Here is a 19,105-nt window from a genome sequence, read left to right on the forward strand (position 1 = left end):
CGTCCCCGGGGCTGTCGGTCCGACGGGCGGTGCCTGTGGCGGGCGCAGGGGAGTTTCCAGGAAGTGGCCATATTGGATCCATTCAGCTGCAGCCAGCCGCGGTGGGTCGAGCCGCGCTCCCGCCGCCGGAGCCGCGCAAGCCCCGGCCATGGCCGCCACCGACCTGGAGCGCTTCTCGGTGAGCACCGCCGGCCCCGCTCCTGCTCGCTTCTCCTCGGGCCGAAAACTTAGGTTTAAGCCCTTAGGGGAGGGGTGGGGAGAAATAACCCTGCCGGTGGTGGGGAGCGGGGCAGGCGGGGGGGGTGCGCCGCGCCGGTGTGTGCGGCTGCTGCTCCGCCAGCCGAGCCGGGAGGAGCCCCTGGCTGCGGGGGCTGCTTCGGCTGCGGAAACTGCTTCGGCTGCTGGGGGTCCTGGGAGAGAGAAGGGAATCCGGTGTCCTCGGGAGGGTGCGGGAAGGTTTTGCCCTGCGCCGGGGGTCCGGCAGGCTGCAAGGCTCCGAGGCCTCGGTGTGATGCTGAAATAGGTAACGAAAGTCACCCGTGACCCTTCCGTGGGCGCCCGGGATGCTCCCAAAGGCTGTCCGGTATCCGATGGAGCACCCCGCAAAGAGGGACGGAAGAAACGGGGTCAGAGCTCCCTAAATAAGAAGCGTTTGCGTGCGGCTGGTATCCAGACAGCGAAGCGGTGAGGAAGTTAGAGGCGGGGGCGAGTGTGTGTGTGTCACCCTGCGAGGGACACGCCGCTGGAACCGGGGGCGAAGCAGAGCCTGCGGGGAGCCGGTCCCTGAAGCAGGGTAGGAGGAATGTACAGCAAATATGGAGCGTGACCTGTGCTCCGCCGCCTCTGCAGCCCGCACGTTGTGTAACTGCTATCGGAAGTCAATTTGGCTCAAAGCTGTGCCTGCCTAAAACTAGGCTTTGTCTCTCCGGCTTTGGTTTTGGTGTTGTTGTTGGATGGTTGTCTCGGCTGAATAGCTGGGGGATGCGTCTTGGAGCCGTGCAGGGCTAAAAACGGTTTTACCGCATGAAGGAGCGCAGCTCTCCCAAGCCAGAGCTGGCTGGGGTGATGTAGCTGAATAAATGGCAACAGCAGCGGTGGCTCTCCGAGTTAGAGCCGTGCCCTTGGAGCACAAACAAGTTCCCTGCTACTGTTTGCTCTGTAAACTACTTTTGGCCAAGAATCTCAAACTCTTGTTTCATTTCTTTTGAATCCTGGCCCAAAAGTTTCCAGCTCCAGTAGGAGTCTGCAAGGCTGTCACTTACCAAAGACTTCCAGCAAGGAAAATAGATTGTGGGGCTTTTATTTCAGAAAGCAAATGCTGCTAGATGCTGGAGAGAGGGGATTTAGGTGAAGCCTTAGTGGTAGGGAATGGAAGCACCATAACCCATGGAATGGTAGGGATTGAAAGGGACCTCTGGAGATCATCAAGTCCAACATCCCTGCCAGAGCAGGATCACCTAGGGCAGGTCACACAGGAGTGCATCCAGATGGGTTTTGAGCTGCTCTGGAGGAGACTCCACAGCCTCTCTGGGCAGCCTACTCCAGTGCTCCATCACCCTCACAGTAAAGAAGTTTTTCCTCATGTTGAGCTGGAACTTCATTGGTTCCAGTTTGTATCCATTGTCCCTTGTCCTATCACAGGACACCATGGAAAAGAGACTGGCTCCTTCTAAATACCCACCCTTCAGACATTGCAGTCTCACTGCAATTCTTCCTGCTTTTGTATCATATATGGAGGCTTTCGGTCTTAATTTGGTGGCCTTTTAGTCTTCATTTGATGTATTCTAATATTAAAAGTCACCAAATGAAGATTAAAAGTCTCCACATTAATGAATCACATTAATTGGGTGACTTTTAATGTTGATTTGGTGCTTGTGTAGGTTTTCATGCAAGTTTGGAATAGAATAGAATTAACCAGGTTGGAAAAGACCTTTGAGATTATGGAGCCCAACCTATCATCCAACACCATCTAATCAACTAAACCATGGCACCAAGCTCCCCATCCAATTGGAGGAACCAAAAATACTGCCTAGGCAGTAAAGAACCTTGTGTTCTTTGGGGTGGGTACATGAGTGCTGGCTATACTGGTGTCAATATTCTGTCACTGAAGTGAAATGACAGGGCTCCAACAGTGGTGCCCAACTCCATGAAGACAAAATCTGCTTGCTTCATGCAGGGAACTGGGGTGGGTTTGTAGAGATCTTCAGGCTCAGGAGATCTGGTGATCTGCTCATCTTTGGATGAGGTTTGCCTTTCTGGAACCATGCATCTGGCACAAGCAGATGGGAGAGCAGCAGCTTGCTTCTATCTGATGCAGGGCAGAAGACTACCCTGGCTGCTGTTTCCTCTCTCCTCAGCACATCTCAGCTCTGATGCTGTTCCCCCAGCAGTACCACGGAAACCTCATGATGAAGGTGTTCCATGTCGTCCTTTCTGCAGGGTTTCCTGCTTTCTTGGTGCTGCTCTGTGTCACTGTGCCTCAGTTTCCTGAGTCAGGGTGGGGATAACTCATTAGTGCCAAGGAGAGGCGATGACATTCATTTGTTTTTACTAGCTGTTTGTACCTGCAAGGGGAGGTAATGTTGAAAAAGCCTTTGAAGGATGATCTTAAAGGTCTCTCAATGATCTTCAACGTCTCTCCCAATTGAGTTCTACAATTCTGTGCTGTTGAGACTGGTATTTACTAGTGCCCAGCTGACACTGAGATCCTGGAATGCAGTGACCCTTAGGTTTGGATAATGTGTTTTCAAAACTCCTCAGATGCATGCTTCCCTTGTACAGTCCTCCAGAAGGCCTCTGTCTCCAGCACAATAAAGTTCCCTTGAAGTGCTGCTGTTGGAAGTGACCAAAAAAAGCAAATGAAAGGAAGCTGACCCATAGAAAGCTGCCTCTGAGGCAGCAGAATCACACCAGTGGTGCTCAAGACAGCCTTTGTTTTTGTGAATGTACTGCTTGTGAGAGAGGTTGGCTTCAGCCCCTGGAGACTGAAGTTTTCTGCTGATCTGCCACGAGAAGGAGGCTTAGAACCACTGTGTTTGGGGCTTGGTCTGCAGGCATCCCCTCTAGATACTGAGGTCAGGTGTCTTCATTGCAGCTCCCACCAAAGTGGAGAGAAAGCTGATCAAGTTTGATTCAATTATGAAATACTTCAATTTGTCATCAAACCTCAGAGCTTCTCCATTGCCAGTTCTGGCCAGTGCTGAGCTGGCAGACGTGGTGATTGCTGGTGCAGACACTGGCAGTGTTAGCAAGGCTGTTGGCACATTGGGTGGGCAGCAGCCCAACCACCACATTCAAACAGAAGCCAGAAAGTGCATAAAATGCAGCAGGGAAATGGGGAAGCTCTGGTGGAAGCTAGAAAAGCTGGAAGGAGAAGTGAGGGAGAAGTGACTGGAGACGTGTAGGAGAATAAATGAGATGAGATATGAGACCAGGTTGCCCAGAGGTGTGGTTGAAGCCTTACCCCTGGAGAAGTTCAAGGTCAAACTTGATGGGGCCCTGAGCAGCCTGATCTAGTTGGAGATCACAGAATCATAGAATGGTGGGGTTTGGAAGGGACCTCCAGAGATCCAGTCCAACCCCCCTGCCAAAGCAGAATCACCTAGGGCAGGTCACGCAGGAACACATCCAGATGGATCTTGAAAGCCTCCAGAGAAGGAGGTGCCCCTGCTTACTGCAGGGGGTGTTGGACAAGATGATTAAGGTTCTTTTCCAACCTAATGCATTCTGTGCCTGTAAGACTGTTTTGACCCCCTGCCTGTGGCTTTCCCTTGAAATGCTGTCGCTTAACCACCCACATTAACCCCCTGGCTGAGTCAGAGGAGCAAAGGCAGTTTCTTGGGCTCTAAACAGAGCCTGTGAGGAGGAGCAGGTGTTCTCAGCCTTCAGGGTGGGCTGAGATAAGAATTTCACATTACACTGTCAGCGTTGAGGAGGTCGTGGCTGATGGTTCTGTGTGTGTACCATGACCATGCATGGAAAGGAGCTTTGTGATCATCAACCCCCAGCGAAGGGAGCGCTGGATGCACGCACGTAGCCGTGGCTGGAGGGCAGCTGTCTGCGTGAAGCCCTTGAGAGGATGTCTCTTGGTGGCAGTGATGGATAGCTGGGCTTTTCCTGGTGGCTTTACTCTAAATTCATGCTCCTTAGAGGATCTTGCCAGAAAAAACACCGCTTTATACCGAAGGAAGCTGAACAACGTCTTCCTCGCTGCAGACAGACAATGGGATTTATTTTATCTGAGCTCTCTGTGTGGGGAGTCTGGCAGCATAGTGTGAGCATTACTTGGTTACTGGCTCCTTGTGACCTGCTTCCAACTTGGTGGGAGGAGAGGGAGCTTTAAAAGGTGCCTGTGACTGCCGTAACTGCCCGGGATGTGAGAAACTTGGTGTTTCAGCTGTGAGTTCCTGGTTTCCTTCCCTGCATGGCCTGCAGCTGCTCCTCCACGTAAAGGGACCAGTGTCAGCCCATGAAAGATGGGCATGAGGAGTGGCCTGAGTCATAGAATCGTTGTGATTGGAAAAGACCTTGAAGATCATCGAGTCCAACCATCATCCTAGCACCACCATGGCCCCAGGTGCTATGACAACATCTCTGTCCTGGACTCTGGCAGGGCAGTTGCTTATCACTGCAGGCCCTAACCACAGACTTACATTTTCTTTTAATCAGACTCTCAGAAAACCTTGCCATGGCTTAATTCCAGTGGAAACTGGGGTTTGTTTGGATTCAGACATTCTTCCTTCCCTATGTTTTTGTTGTTTGGTTTGGGGTTTTTTAACTCAACTGTTTGGAAGCTCCAGGGTTAAATTTCCTTGCCTGCTTTTGTCATTCAATCATTTTACCTTTAGCCTGGAAAAAAACCTCAAGTGATCCCCCATGCAGTGTGGAACAGAAGTGACAGATTTCTCTCCAAGCTGGTAACATGCACCAGGAAGGGAGCCCAGCGGGAGCAGCCCTTTCCCTCCCTGCCCTGGCCAGTTCTTCTGCCTGTAGCTTAGGCTTTTTTGGGGAAGGAGGGAGGGGGGGGGAAAGGGCCTTCCATTGGAGGAGACAAATTGGTGGTTGCCTCTCTGAGCCCTGCAATCCCTCCCTGGGAGGCTTGACTGTGCTCATACAGGAAGCCAGCTCTGGTGGTTTGAACCACAGGAGCAATTAGCTGCACCACAGTCCAGCACAGTTAAACACGTATTTGGAGTGTATGCACTGGCAACAAATGCTGCCCAGAAAAAGGGGAGGGGGTTGTGGGGTTTTGTTGTTGTTGAAGAGAAGGCTCTGGGGAGACCTTACGGTGGCTTTCCAGTACCTGAAGAAGGCTTACAGGAGAGTAGGAGAGGGACTTTTGACAAGGGGTTGTAGTAATAGGATGAGGGGCAATGGCTTTGAGCTGGAAGAGGGGAGATTGAGACTGGAGATGAGGAAGAAATTCTTTCCAGTGAGGGTGGTGAGACACTGGAACAGGTTGCCCAGGGAGGCTGTGGATGCCCCTTCCCTGAAGGTGTTCAAGGCCAGGCTGGATGAGGCCTTGAGCAAGCTGGGCTGATGGGAGGTGTCCCTGCCCGTGGCAGGGGGGTTGGAACTGGCTGATCGTTAAGGTCCCTTCCAACCCATTCCACGATTCTATTTTTCCCCTTCCCCACTGTGGTGCTGTTCCTGTGGGTGAATCCTGAGCCTCTCTTCCTCTTGCAGCAGAGATGCAACACGTTGCTCTGCGTGGGAGCTCCAGAGCTGCTCCCAGCCGCTCGTAACTGCGGCGAGCGCTGAGGCAGTGGGTGGAGGGACGTGAGCTGGCAGCTGCTGGAGCCCTCTGTGCCCTCTGCAGCAGCAAAACAAATGAAAGCCTGAAGAATAATGCTCTTTCAGGAGGCCAGCACCGTGTCAGGGCTCCTTGTCACTGCTGTGCTGTCAGCTGTCAGCCCATCTCCAGCGCTGCTGGAAGGCCAAAAGCTCTCTAAATATTATCTTCTGTGGCAGGATCCCAGCGCTGTCGGCAGCTGCAGGGAGAGATGCAGCCCTGTCTCCGAGCGCTCCTGCCGGCCCCAGCCTGCTTGTCTCGAGGCATCTTGGTGCAAACCAACAGCTGTGGGGACTGGGCTGATTTCATAGATTCATAGAATGGTTTGGGTTGGAGGGGACCTTGAAGGTTGTCTAGTTCCAACCCCCCTGCCATGGGTGGGGACACCTCCCACTGTCATACTCATCTCCTTTTCCTTCTGGTGCTCCTTTGGCTCCAAGGTTGGGAGGGGAAGAAGTGGCATGATGCTGAATTGGCTTTTTGTGGGTTGTGCAATCAAGAGAAGGTATTTGGGAGGCCATGGGACTGAGGTAGACGTGTAGGGTGTGGGCACACTGCTTCCACCCTGCACATTTACCTGATTAATGTGGATTATTCAGAACGTGTTGTAGAATCATAGGCTGGTAGAGGTTGGAAAGGACCTCTGGAGATCATCAAGTGGACTCTTCTGCCAAAGCAGGGCAGGTCACACAGGAACACATCCTGATGGGCCTTGAAAGGAGGTTTTCTTAATGTTGAGGTGGAATTTCCTCTGTTTCAGTTTGTATCCATTGCCTCTTGTGCTGTCACAGGACACCATTGTGTATCCTGGGCACAGTTGAGGCTGTAGATGGAGAACCTGCCCTGCTTGTTCTAGATTAGGCACAACCCTTAGAAATAACATTGTCCTGTCCCATCTTTGTGTTGCAGTGAGGTGGAGCCTGTGTCTTTATGCACAGCCTACTTGTTTCTCCCCTTCTCCATGCTTGTGTAGCATCAGCAAGCTCTGGGTTTCTACCTGAAGCTTTGCGTTTGTAATCATGCATCATAAAAATATCACATGGGTAAGAGAGAGCACATCTCTGCTCCCAGAGCCGCTCAGGTGAGGAAAAGAGCCCACAGAATCCCAGCATGGTGAGGACTGGAAGGGACCTCTGGAGGTCATCCAGTCCAATGCCCCCTGCTAGAGCAGAGGCACCCACAGCAGCTTGCCCAGGATCGCAACATCCAGGTGGGTTTGGAATCTCTCCAGAGAAAGAGGCTCCACAACCTCTCTGGGCAGCTTGCTCCAGGGCTCCAGCAGCCTCAAAGTACATTTTTTCAGGGAACAGAAGGAAACGTAACCCTGAAGGTGCTGCTTCTCCTCAGTCCCAGCCATGTGCTTTCCTTCCACAGCCTCCTCTGGTGTAAGCAGCCGTGCTTGCCTCCAGCTTGTGACATTTAGATGCAAAAGCTGGAGCCAGACAGAGAATCAGCACCTTCCAAAATGGGATGACTGGAGATTTTCAGGGGGCTGGGGAAGGATGGTGTTGGTGAGAACCACAGGCTTCTCAGATACGACCCAAGTCGCTGCCCTTGGCTTGCAGGCTCACCAGGGCCCGTGGGGTCAGGGTTGTGGAGGCACCACTTTGTTTAGATGTTCAGATTCCTTTGTGAAGCCAAAAAGTGTCTGTCTCCCACACACATGAAATTCCAGAGATGTCAGACAGCTAGAGAGAGGTTCCCATGGAGCACCCTGCCTCAGGGCTTTTGCCCTCCCTGGCTCGCACAGCCTCCAAAACAGATTGTCACAGGGAGCTGTGGATTTCCATTGAGGGACTTGGGGCTGCTCTGTTCTCTCCTCACAGAATCACACACAGATGGGTAAGGGTTGGAAGCAGCCTCTGAAGATCATCTAGTCCAGCCCCTTGCTGCTGCATGAGGTGCTGTGATGGGTGTGTGCCACCTTTGCATTCCCTGTGCAAGGAAACATGCAGGGAATGCATCCAGAGTCCCCCACGGACAGCCAGAGGCAGGACACATCCCTCAGCTTCTCCCTGGCTGCCTTCAGGTCTGCTCTGAAGAGCATTGTACAGGAATAGCTTGGTGTGAAATGTGTTACCAGAGCTCCTGCCCACACTGTGTTAATCAGTGTCTGTGTTCCTGCCCAGGGTGTGTGGGGCAGCTTGGGTCAGAGGAGGCATCGCTGGGTCCCTAGCCCAGACCCTGCTCCCAGCAGGCTGCCCCCAGCTTTGGATCTTAATCCAAGTTTATCCAAGCTTTCAGCTCTGACATAGTAAAAGGGCTGCCAGAGCAGACCTCCCAGGAATGCTCTCCTTCCCCCATCATCTGCAGCAAAGGTGTTTCCAGCTCATCTTCATGAGTGTGCCTCACACACGAGTAGTCCTTCAGCTTTATCTTCTGCTCCGTGTGTTTTGCAGACAGAGCTTTGCTTTGCTGCTTTTTTTTTTCATTGCCTCCAGTCTTCAGATTAAAGCTGTTGTGTGCTAATCCATAGGAGGCTTTCTGGAGGCATGTGTTAATAGGATACAGAGCAGTTAGCTCGTTAGCCTGATGACTCTGGGTTAGCTCTGGGAGCTGAGTGCCTGTGGGGTGTAAAACTTCTTCTCATGGCTTTCAGGCAGTATCACAAGGAGACCTGTCCAGTAGCTTCATGTGGTGTGTTTGGGGAGGTGCTGTGAGATGCTTCACAGATTGCATTGAGCTGGAGGGGACCCTCAAAGGTCATCTTGTCTAACCCCCCCTGCAGTCACCAGGGACACCCCCAACTAGATCAGGCTGCCCAAGGCCACATCAAGTCTGATCTTGAATGTCTGCAGGAACAGGGCCTCAGCCACAACCCCGGGCAACCTGTTCCAGTATTTTACCACTCTTAAAGTAAAGAACTTCCTCCTGATGTCCAACCTAAATCTGCCCTGTTCTTTTTCAAACCATTGCACCTCATCCCATCCCCACAGGCCCTTCTGAGCAGTCCCTTCCCAGCCTTCCTATGAGTCCCCTTCAGATACTAAAAATGTAGCTCTAAGATCCCCCTGGAGCCTTCTCCAGAGGAGTTGCCTAAGGCAGACTGGGAAAGAGCATCCAGTGATGACCAAAACTCTTGGGTTCCCGTTATATCTCTGTTCCCTTGTCTAAAAATACACAAAATAATGGCATTAGTTGTAATCAGGCAATAAATTCTGGGAATGGATGTGGGAATTAGCCATGTTTATTTTAAGTGGTAACTAAAACAAATTGTCCTGGTGGCTTATATCCAGCATGGCTTGATCAGCATGGTGGGGATCCAGATTCTTCTTCCCCTATTCAATGTTCTTTTGAAACTGCCCCAACCCTTTTCTATCCTTCCCCTTAGGGGTAAGCACTGGGTTTCTCTCTTGGCTGTGTCTCATGGCCATTTGTATTTACCAAAGTGTCTCTACTTCCTTGTGGTAGGATTCATAGAATGATGTGGGTTGGAAGGCACCTTAAAGGTCATCCAGATCCCACCCCCCACTATGGGCAGGGACACTTTCCACTAGACCAGGTTGCTCAGAGCCTCATCCAACCTGGCCTTGAACACCTCCAGGGAGGGAGCATCCACACCACCATTCCAGTGTCTCACCAACCTCACTGTAAAGAACTTCTGCTGGTCAGATCAGTTGAGGGTAGGTTGGTGGGAAGGAGGAAGATCCTGCTGGTCATAACAGTTGAGGGTAGGTTGGTGGGAAGGAGGAAGATCCTGCTGGTCATAACAGTTGAGAGTAGGTTGGTGGGAAGGAGGAAGATCCTGCTGGTCATAACAGTTGAGAGTAGGTTGGTGGGAAGGAGGAAGATCCTGCTGGTCATAACAGTTGAGAGTAGGTTGGTGGGAAGGAGGAAGATCCTGCTGGTCATAACAGTTGAGAGTAGGTTGGTGGGAAGGAGGAAGATCCTGCTGGTCATAACAGTTGAGAGTAGGTTGGTGGGAAGGAGGAAGATCCTGCTGGTCATAACAGTTGAGAGTAGGTTGGTGGGAAGGAGGAAAATCCTGCTGATCAGATCAGTTGAGGGCAAGCTGGGAATGCATCTCCTGCCTGGGGTGAACTTGGGAAAGTCTCTTACTAGATAAGGTGATAGGATTAGTCTCTTGTCAGGGTTAATTGGGAAGTTCCATTCAATTAAAAGCCTCAGCACCTTCTGAATAAACAATTTTGAGAAGCTAACTGGGACAGCCTGGCGTGTTCTTGTTTATCTGCTTTTGGGGGCTTTGTTTAAACAGACTGGAGGAGAAGTTTTGTTTGTGCTTTCCTGGTTTTGAGCAGCTTTCTGGGGGATGGAATTCTGAGGCTGCTGAAAAGCTGAACTTTCTCATCCTTTAAGGTCATTTTGGAGGAAATGTCTCTCATTTTTGGTTGCAGAGCTTTCTGCTTTGACCACTTTCCTTATTCTCCAAGGCAAGGCACGTGCTTGCAAGACACTGTCTGCATAATGCTCTGCAAATCCTTTCTTGCTCCTTTGGAAACTGTCATCCAGGGTTTGTGATAACGTGTTTAATCCATTCTTGATTAAGTAGGACCTCACAATTAATTAATTAGGCTTCATAAATGTTATAGGGAAACGGCTAAATAGCAGCTTAAGGCGGGGGGGGGAGGAGGGAAGGGGTGGGAATTTTGCTTGTGGTGTGAAAAGGCAGAGAGGAATTTAAGCCAGAAACAGTCAGTTTGTTTGCAGAAAATTCAAACTGATGTTGCATTCACAGGTTGTGACTGAAGTGTCTTGGCTGTGTGTTGGAGAAGGAAAGAGGAGAAGCTTTTCTCTCCCTTCGCCCTTAGCTCTGAGAGCCAGCAGAAGCGTCTGGCTGAAGGCTGTGCCGATTCGTCTGCTGCCCTGCCTGTGTGTAGGATTTGTGTTGTATGTTTTGGGGTTTGTTGGTGTTTTGTAAAGGAGGAGAGACTGCTGAGGCTGAAGCAAAGCTGAAGGCAGTGCTGGCAGTTCAGCTCTGTGCTTGCAGAGGCTGAGCAGAAGCTGGTGCAGGAGGGGAATGCGTTGGGTGCTCAGAGCCCTGCTCCCAGCCGGCAGTGCTCAGGGTCTGGTGTGTTGCTGAGGTGGGATCAGAGAATCACAGAGTGGTTTGGATGGGAAGGGACCTTTCAAGGTCACCTAGTCCAACCTTTTGCAGGGTTGCTCAGAGCCCCAAACATCCAGACCTGAAATGGTTCCATGGATGGGGCATCTCCCACCTCTCTGGGCATCCTGGGACAGGCTCTCATCACCATCAGTAGGAAACATTTTTCCCTTCTTCCACTCTGAGTCTCCCTCTTTCAGTTCAAGCCATCACCCCTTGTCCTGTTACACCAGGCCCTGCTCAAAAGTCTGTCTCCAGCTTTCTGACCAGCTCCTTGAGGGCACTGAAAGGCCACCAGAAGGTCTTCCTGGAGCCTTCTCTTCTCCAGGCTGAACAAGCCCAACTCTCTCAGCCTGGCCTCACAGCAGAGGGCTTCCAGCCCTGCCAGCATTGCTGTGGCCTCCTCTGGCCCCACTCTAGCAGATCCCTGTCTGTGCTGAGGACTCCAGAGCTGGCCCCAGCACTGCAGGTGTTGTCTCACCAGGGCACAGTGAGGTGTTGGTACTGGGATACCAGTACAAGGTGTGCCCCAGGAATCAAAACACCACTTTGGCACCAGTGCCTTGGTACAGGAAGGCAGTTAAGGAGTTTGCCTAAGGAGCTCCTCCCTTAAAAGAAGTTTTGCTTTCTCACTTGAATCCCTGTCCACCTTCCTGCTCTGGCAGGGGGGCTGGGCTAGGTGATCTTTTGAGGGGGTTGGAAGGGACTAACGTTCTGTGACTCCCATGGGCAGGTGACTGTTTGACATGTTGGATTTGCACAGCCTGGGGCATGTGGGATGCTGCACTCACTGGTCCCAGGGTTTATGAGCAGCTCTTAAAGGTGGATCCAAAAGCTCTCAAGAAAGGCATCACTTCAGGCAACATAACCTTTTGTTAGTCTTGGAGGAGAGCACCTCAGCTTTTGAGCCTACTTGCTCCATACTGTAAAGTGGCTTTCATTTTGCTTTGGCAGGTCTTGGTGGTGGTGACTCCGTATCTGGTTTCTTCAGTGATGTTTTTGCCTGCCTGGAGTGCAGCTGGGAGCTGGGAGGGATCTGAATAAAGGCTCGAGTGTCTGGGAAAATTCTTGGCATTCTTAGGAGAGTGGTTTAAAGGGGGGCTGGGAATTGTTTGTTGTTTTTTTTTTAGCATGAGGTTTCTACTTGGTGGGGGGGAAGGGGGGAAATGGACTTCAGTGCGGGCCGGGAGCTGCTTGTGAGCAGGCAGCAACTGGAGATGGCTGCTGACATGGTGTTGTGTCCATGGAGGGTTGGCAGTGCTCTGGAGTGTTGTGTGTTGGAAAAGAGAAGGAACTGAAGGCCACTGGGGACACTGTTGGAGGGAAGAGCAATGTTGGACATCACACAGTCACGGAATGGTGGAGATTGAAAGGGACCTCTGGAGATCGTTGAATCCAACCCCCCTGCCAAGGTAGGGTCACCTCTAGGTCACACAGGAACACATCCAGCTAGATTTTGAATGTCTCCAGAGATGGAGACTTTACCACCTCTCTGGGCAACCTGCTCCAGTGCCCTTAAAAGTTCCTTCTCACATTTAGATGGAACTTCCTATGTTCAAGTGTGTGCCTCTTACCCCTTGTCACTGGGCTTGCCCTGTCACAGTGCTGCTGTTTACAGTTCTTTAGGGCTTTCATAGCAGGGAAAACATTATGACCCTCCCTGCTCAGGCACAGTGAAGGCAGAGTTGCTTCTGCCATCTGAGATGTGTTCTCTTTGACAGGCCACATGCCACCAGCAGCCTGGACCACAGTGAGGTTGCAGAGCAGCTGGAGCACAGCAGGTTGCTATTGTAAGACAAGTGGCAAATCAGCACAAACTCCATGTCTAAAATTATCTCTGGGTGGTGTTGTTTGGGGTTTTTTTGGTGGGTGGGGTTTTTTTTTGGTTGGTGTTTTTTGTTTTTCTTTTCTTTCTCCCTTCCTTTCTTCTTCTCCTGGCCTGTTATTAAGGGCTCCACATCAGGGAACTGGAATTCTGAGCACATGCTTAAGATTAGCTGAAAACCTGGAGAGTTGGGAAGGTGCTTGCACTTGGCAGCTCTGCTTGAGATTAGGTGGCATTTAGGTGTGACAATTTTAGCCTAAGAGGTGCTGAGATCTCCTCTTGCCAGCCCCAGCTGAAGTGGGCAGCCTTGGCATCTCAAGTGCCACAAACGCCCATGAGGTCACACTTACTGTGCCTGAGTTTCCTGTCAAGGGTATGCTTCAGCATCATCTAACTGTAGACAGCTCCAAATCTGAGCTCTTGGACCCTCTCTTTCTGCTTGGTAGGCTGCAAGCATAGAATTATAGAATGCTGGGGGTTGGAAGTGACCTCTGGATGTTTGGTCCAATGGCTGTGTTAAAGCAGGGTCACCCAGGGCAGGTCACACAGGAATGCACCCTTGCAAGTCTTGAAAGTCTCCAGAGAAGGAGACTCCACAACCTCTCTGGGCAGCCTGCTCCAGGCCTCCAGCACCCTCACACCAAACAAGTTTCTCCCATTGAGATGGAACCTCTTGGGTTCCTGTTTGTGCCCATTGCCCCTTGTGCTGTCACAGGACACCATTAAAAAGAGATGAACACAGTACCCTGTATTGGTTTGGGTGGTAAAGGATCTTTCACCCAGTCCCACCCCCCTGCAGTCAGCAGGGACATCTGCAACTAGAGCAGGTTGCTCAGAACCCACAGCAACCTGACCTGGAATGATCCCTGGGATGGGACATCTCCCTGCTCTCTGGGCAACCTGGGCCAGGGTCTCGCCACCCTCAGTGAAGAATGTTTCTTCCTCCTATCTAGTCCAAGTCTCCCTCTGCTAGCCTAGCACCACCTTCTTGATGCCCACCAACGCTGTCACACATCTAATAGTCCTTAGCCTGGGAGTCCAAGAACGATCTGATTTTGAGGTGTGAAGTTGTTTTGAGCGTTGCTAGCACCACAGAGCTGCTTCTCAATCGTCAGGTGCGCTGTGGCTGTTGCTGCCCCTCAGCTGCTGGAGCTTGGCAGAAGCAATGTTTTTCTCATGGAAACTTGAGTCTGGACTTGCTGCTGCTGCTTCTTCTGTGCAAATGTCAAGTGGCATTTGTGGAGCCAGGACTGAGAGATGAGGCAGGATCTCCTGAAAGAGCTGATTTGCTGGATTTTTCTGCATTGATCCAGAAACTGGGCCAAGCCCCAGGGAGTGCCTGCTTGGACAAAGAAGCTGAGCTTGGCTTCCTTCACCGTTTGCCCAGAGGTCTCTGGGCAGGGACCCAAGTGCTCCATGACTCAGTTGACTTGTGAAATGATGAACGAGGTAGCAGTGCCTCTGAGCAATCCTGCACTGATGGGCGTTGGGGGACGGCCCCTCAGCACCACGCAGTTCGGGGCTTAGGGGAGGGACCCTGTGTACGCTGGGCCCTTGAGCAGACCTCTCTGTTGCATGGTTTGGAGGCAGTTTGACTTGCCCTGCCCCATCAGGCAGTGCTGGCAGCGTGGCTGCTCGGGGTGCCAGCGGGCAGGAGCCTGAAAGTGGGGCCAGCTTGCTCTGTTGGGGTTTGAGCAACAGCCACATCTCATTCGGCACTTTCTGAGGTCTTGAGCAACCTGGGCTAGTGGGAGGTGTCCCTGCCTGTGGCAGGGGGTTGGAACTGGATGGTGTTTAAGGTCTCTTCCAACCCCAACCAGTCTATGGTGATTCAGAACAAGGGGACACAGTCTCAAGCTGTGCCAGGGGAGGTTTAGACTCGAAGTGAGGAAAAAGTTCTTCACTGAGCGAGTCGTTCGTCATTGGAATGTGCTGCCCAGGGAGGTGGTGGAGTCGCCGTCCCTGGAGGTGTTCAAGGGGAGATTGGACGTGGCACTTGGTGCCATGGTCTAGTCATGAGGTCTGTTGGGACAGGTTGGACTTGATGATCCTTGGGGTCTCTTCCAACCTTAGTTATTCTGTGATACTGTGATTCTCTGCTCAGCTGCAACTGAGGCTGCCTACAGAAGAAGCCAATCATTTCCTGAATCCATGCATTTCCATTCAGGAGAGAAGGGAATGTCATCCTTCTGACCACACTTGGATGCAGAAGCAGAGAATTGTTTTGGTTGGAAAAGCCCTCTGAGATCATCCAGTCCAACTACCAACCCAGCACCACCATGGCCACTAAACCATGTCCCCAGGTGACATGGACACACATTTCTTGAGCACCTCCAGGGGTGGGGATTCCACCACCTCCCTGGGCAGCCTGTTCCAGTGCCTGAGAATCCTTTCTGGGAAGAAATTTTCCAAATATCCAATCTAACCCTCCCCTGGCACGATTTCAGGCCATTTCCTCTCTCTCCTTCTATCAATTGATACTAGGGAGAAGACACCAACCCCACCTCACTCCAGCCCCCTTTCAGGGCCTTTCAGAGAGCAATGAGGTCCCCCCCTCAGCCTCCTCTTCTCCAGACTACACACCCCCAGTTCCCTCAGCTGCTCCTCATAAGACTCATTCCCCAGTCAGTGTGCTGCACACACAGCTGTGGGTCGTGGATGGGGACTCAAGAAGGTGAGGTCATTGCTTTGTGACAAACAGCAGTCCCCAGCTGTGCCGGGTGCCGGCGGAGCTGTGCCCGCGGCGTCCCACCGCGGGCACGCTGCCAGGCGGGGCCACGGGAGCCTTCCCTGCTCTTCCTCCTGCTGGCCTCTGAGTCATGCTGATCAGGGAGCTTGCAATCTGTCTGCTAGGGCTGCTTGGTTGTCCTGTTTGGATTTGATTGCAAATTGGAAAGCAAAGGATCTGTCTGTGCTTTGCGCTTTGCAGGGTGCTTGGCACCGTGGCCCTGCTGCTACCGCAGCGCAAAACGATGCCCATGGGGACAGCTGAAGGTGTTTGGCAGGCACCAGAGCTGCTTAGCAGGGCCTGCTGGGGCAGGACAAGGGGTGGTGGTTTGAACTAAAAGAGGGAGATTTCAGCTGGATAGGAGTAAGACAGTTTTGATGCTGAGGGTGGTGAGAGCCTGGCCCAGGTTGCCCTGAGAGATGCCCCATCCCCAGAACCACTCCAGGTCAGGTTGTCTGGGGCTCTGAGCAACCTGCTCTAGTTGCAGATGTCCCTGCCCAGTGTAGGGGGGTTGGACTAGATCAGCTTGAAAAGTCCCTTCCCTCCCAAACCAGTGCTACAAAGCTACTGACAGGAGTTGAGGTGAAGGTAACCAACTGTACCCAGGCTGGAGAGTGACCCATGCTGTGATGCCCTGGAGCTATTTGGGATGAAGATGTGCTCTAGGGTGAGAAATTTCTAAGCAGAGGTGCCTCTTGGTAGTGGGGACTGAAGCACTGTGTTGAGGTGCTGTGCAGGTGATGAGTTCTTGCCTCTTGCTGTTCAGTAGGCATGTGTGGGAAACAAAAAGGGGACAAGCCTTGGGCAGAGGGGACATGAAATCCCACTGCCTGGGAGCTCTTGGAACAAGAATGCTCTGCAGATGGCCATTCAGGGCTGGTGTCTAGGGAGCTGCAGCCTGGCCACAGCTCCAGGTGACCCCAGCTTGATGTGCAAAGCCTACAGAGATGCTAGAGGGAGTGTTTGGGAGCAGCAGGTAGCTTTGGGTTGGAGGTCATGGCTCAAGGGTAAGCCCTTTTCACTCAGCAGAAAGAAGGGGCTGTGCTTCCCCTCCTCCTTCCCCTAGAGACCTTTGCAGTTTTGCCTTGGAAAATGTCATCTGTTGATCTTACTTTCATGTTTTGTTGGGTGGCAGAATGGGGAAAGGAACTTCAGATACAGGCAAGTGCTGTCCTTCAGCGTAGAACCCCTGGAGTCTTCACTCAGCTCATGGTTTAGAAGATCAGCAGCAAACCCAGGTGATTTTAGGGATTCCCTCTTGGTTTTACAGGGTGTGGGGAGGGACTTTTGACAAAGGCTTGTAGTGATAGGATGAGAGGCAATGGATTGAAGCCTGGGGAGGGCAGATTTAGACTGGATATTGGGAAGAAATTCTTTCCAGTGAGGGTGGGGAGACACTGGAACAGATTGCCCAGGGAGGCTGTGGATGTCCCCTCCCTGGAGGTGTTCAAGGCCAGGTTGCATGCCCCCTTCCTGGAGGGGAGAGGCTGGATGAGACCTTGAGCAACCTGGGCTGGTGGGAGGTGTCCCTGCCCATGGCAGGGGGGTTGGAACTAGATGATTTTTAAGGTCCCTTCCAACCCAAGCCATTCTGTGATTCACAACTCACGTGTAGGCTGATGAGTCTGTAGCAGGGCCCAAGATTTACATTACAGCTCCTCTTTATGCCAAGGCACACATGTCCCCGTTTTGGGGCACACATGTCCCCATTTATGACTGTGGCGTTCAGTCACTCTTCTGTTTATCACCTGCTTACTTCAGGAAGCAAACCTGAGGGTCTTCTCCAGCAGCAAACACAAACAGATGTCACCCAAGAGCATTTCTTGTTGAGCTGGAAGTGCAAAAGGAGACTTCTCAAAACCTCTCTTCTGTTTTTTTCTCCACCAACTGATGTCAGAGTGGTCTTTCAGATCTGAGTTCCAGCCTGCTCCTGCTGCTCCTGGTGAGCAAGCCAGGAGAAGCATGGGGGGCAGCACATCTAAAAGCAGAGCCCCAGCTGGGAACAGGATGCAGATGAGGGGCAGCTGAATGTGGAGCTGATCTTCTGGCTGGTGCCATCCCCCACAGCTTGTGCAGGCAGCCATCCAGCCACGCTCCCTGAGAGGAGAAGGTGCTGAAAAATGGAGTGACGCAAAGTGAGAGCGATGCTAATTTGGAGGTGAAGCGTGAAGAGGGTGCAAGAGGAGAAACTGTGATCAGATTCCTCCTTTTTAAAGGCTTGTGGGCATGCTGGTGATGCTGGTGCCACTTCTCCTTACAGGTTTCTTTCAGCCTTCTACTAGGAAGAACCTAATTAATAGGAGGAGACACTCAAGAGGTGTGGTGCTGAGGGACATGACTTAGCACCAGACTTGGTGGAGTTATAGAATGGTTGGACTCTGATCTTTAAGGTCTTTTCCAGCCAAAATGATTCTGTGGTTCTCTGATTCTAACATGTGAACACTCTGTGGACCTCCTTACAGGCATCTGCATTTGGTTTCTCTGAGGCTCCAAGAGTTGGGGCTGTGCAGCCTGGAGAAGAAAAGGCTCAGGGAGACCTTAGAGCAGCATTCCAGTACCTGAAGGGAACTACAAGAGCTCTTGAGGAGGGACTTTTGACAAGGGCTTGTAGTGACAGGCCAAGGGGCAATGGCTTTGAGCTGGAAGAGGGGAGATTGAGACTGGAGATTAGGGAGAAATTCTTTCCAGTGAGAGTGGGAAGACACTGGAACAGGTTGCCCAGAGAGGCTGCAGATGCTGCCTCCCTGGAGGTGTTCAAGGCCAGGTTGGATGAGGCTTTGAGCAGCTTGGGCTGGTGGGAGGTGTCCTTGCCTATGGCAGAGGGGTTGGAACAAGATATCTTTAAGGTCCCTTCCAACCCAATCCATTCTATGAGTCTCTGTCCTCTGCCTTTTCTTGTCTCTCTTGCAATCAGAGGCCCAGTAACAGCTGCCAGCTGCCTGCCTCATGGACCCACAGCATGGTTTATGGGACCCTGCTGTGGGTGGACTTAGGAAGCTGCTGTGGGTTTGACATAACTGGTTTGGACTCTCTGGGCAGCAGCCTGCTGGTGTGCATCACAAATTCAGCTCCAAGCTCCTGCACAGCCTGGCTGGGAGCTGGGGGTGGCTGATGCCTTGCAGCAGGTTTCCCAGGGAAGTGGTGGAAGCCTCATCCCTGGAGGTTTTTAAGGCCAGGCTGGATGTGGCTCTGAGCAACCTGCTCTAGTGTGAGGGGTCCCTGCCAGTGGGTTGGAACTGGATGATCCTTGAGGTCCCTTCCAACCCTGACAATTCTATGATTTTATGAAACACTATGTTTGGAGGTTTCTCTCTGCATCTCCTGATGCTCAGCTGAGCCTGGTAGTCTGCATTGCTAAGGGCACGTCTGTCTTACTGCTGCATGCCAGGAGAAGGGTCCCATCACGTAGCTGTCAAACCAGAGCCAAAGATCAATATCCCTCTGGGATGGCTGCTGTTCCCATGCCTGTGCCCCCAGATGCCATTTGTGTGCCTGTTGCCTCAGTGGCCTCAGCTTCTTGGCCTGACCAGAGCATCTGGGAAAATATTTAAAGGACTTTGGACTCAAAAGTGGATAAATTCTGCTCTGACCTTCTGATGAATCTTTTCTTTCCCATGAAATTCCAGATTCAAAACACAAACTATCCCCTTGTCTCTCTGCTTCAAGGCACAGAAGATCTTCAAAGAGCACATTCAGAGG

The 19,105-nt window shown here is 51.9% G+C and overlaps 1 protein-coding gene across 2 annotated transcripts in view; it reads left to right on the forward strand.

Annotated features, from left to right (window-relative positions):
- The window catches only part of SEPTIN8 (septin 8), a 53,865-nt gene continuing 34,760 nt past the window's right edge, over positions 1–19,105 (forward strand). Inside the window, exon 1 of one of the 2 annotated variants that reach the window (XM_054168680.1) lies at positions 1–178. In XM_054168680.1, coding sequence (XP_054024655.1) covers positions 149–178 — 30 coding nt within the window. In that variant the 5' untranslated portion in view covers positions 1–148. The remainder of the gene's footprint in view (positions 179–19,105) is intronic. The other variant, XM_054168681.1, reaches the window with a different exon arrangement.

This window comes from Dryobates pubescens, chromosome 16 (genome assembly GCF_014839835.1).
Source record: "Dryobates pubescens isolate bDryPub1 chromosome 16, bDryPub1.pri, whole genome shotgun sequence".
NCBI classification, from domain to species: Eukaryota; Metazoa; Chordata; class Aves; order Piciformes; family Picidae; genus Dryobates; species Dryobates pubescens.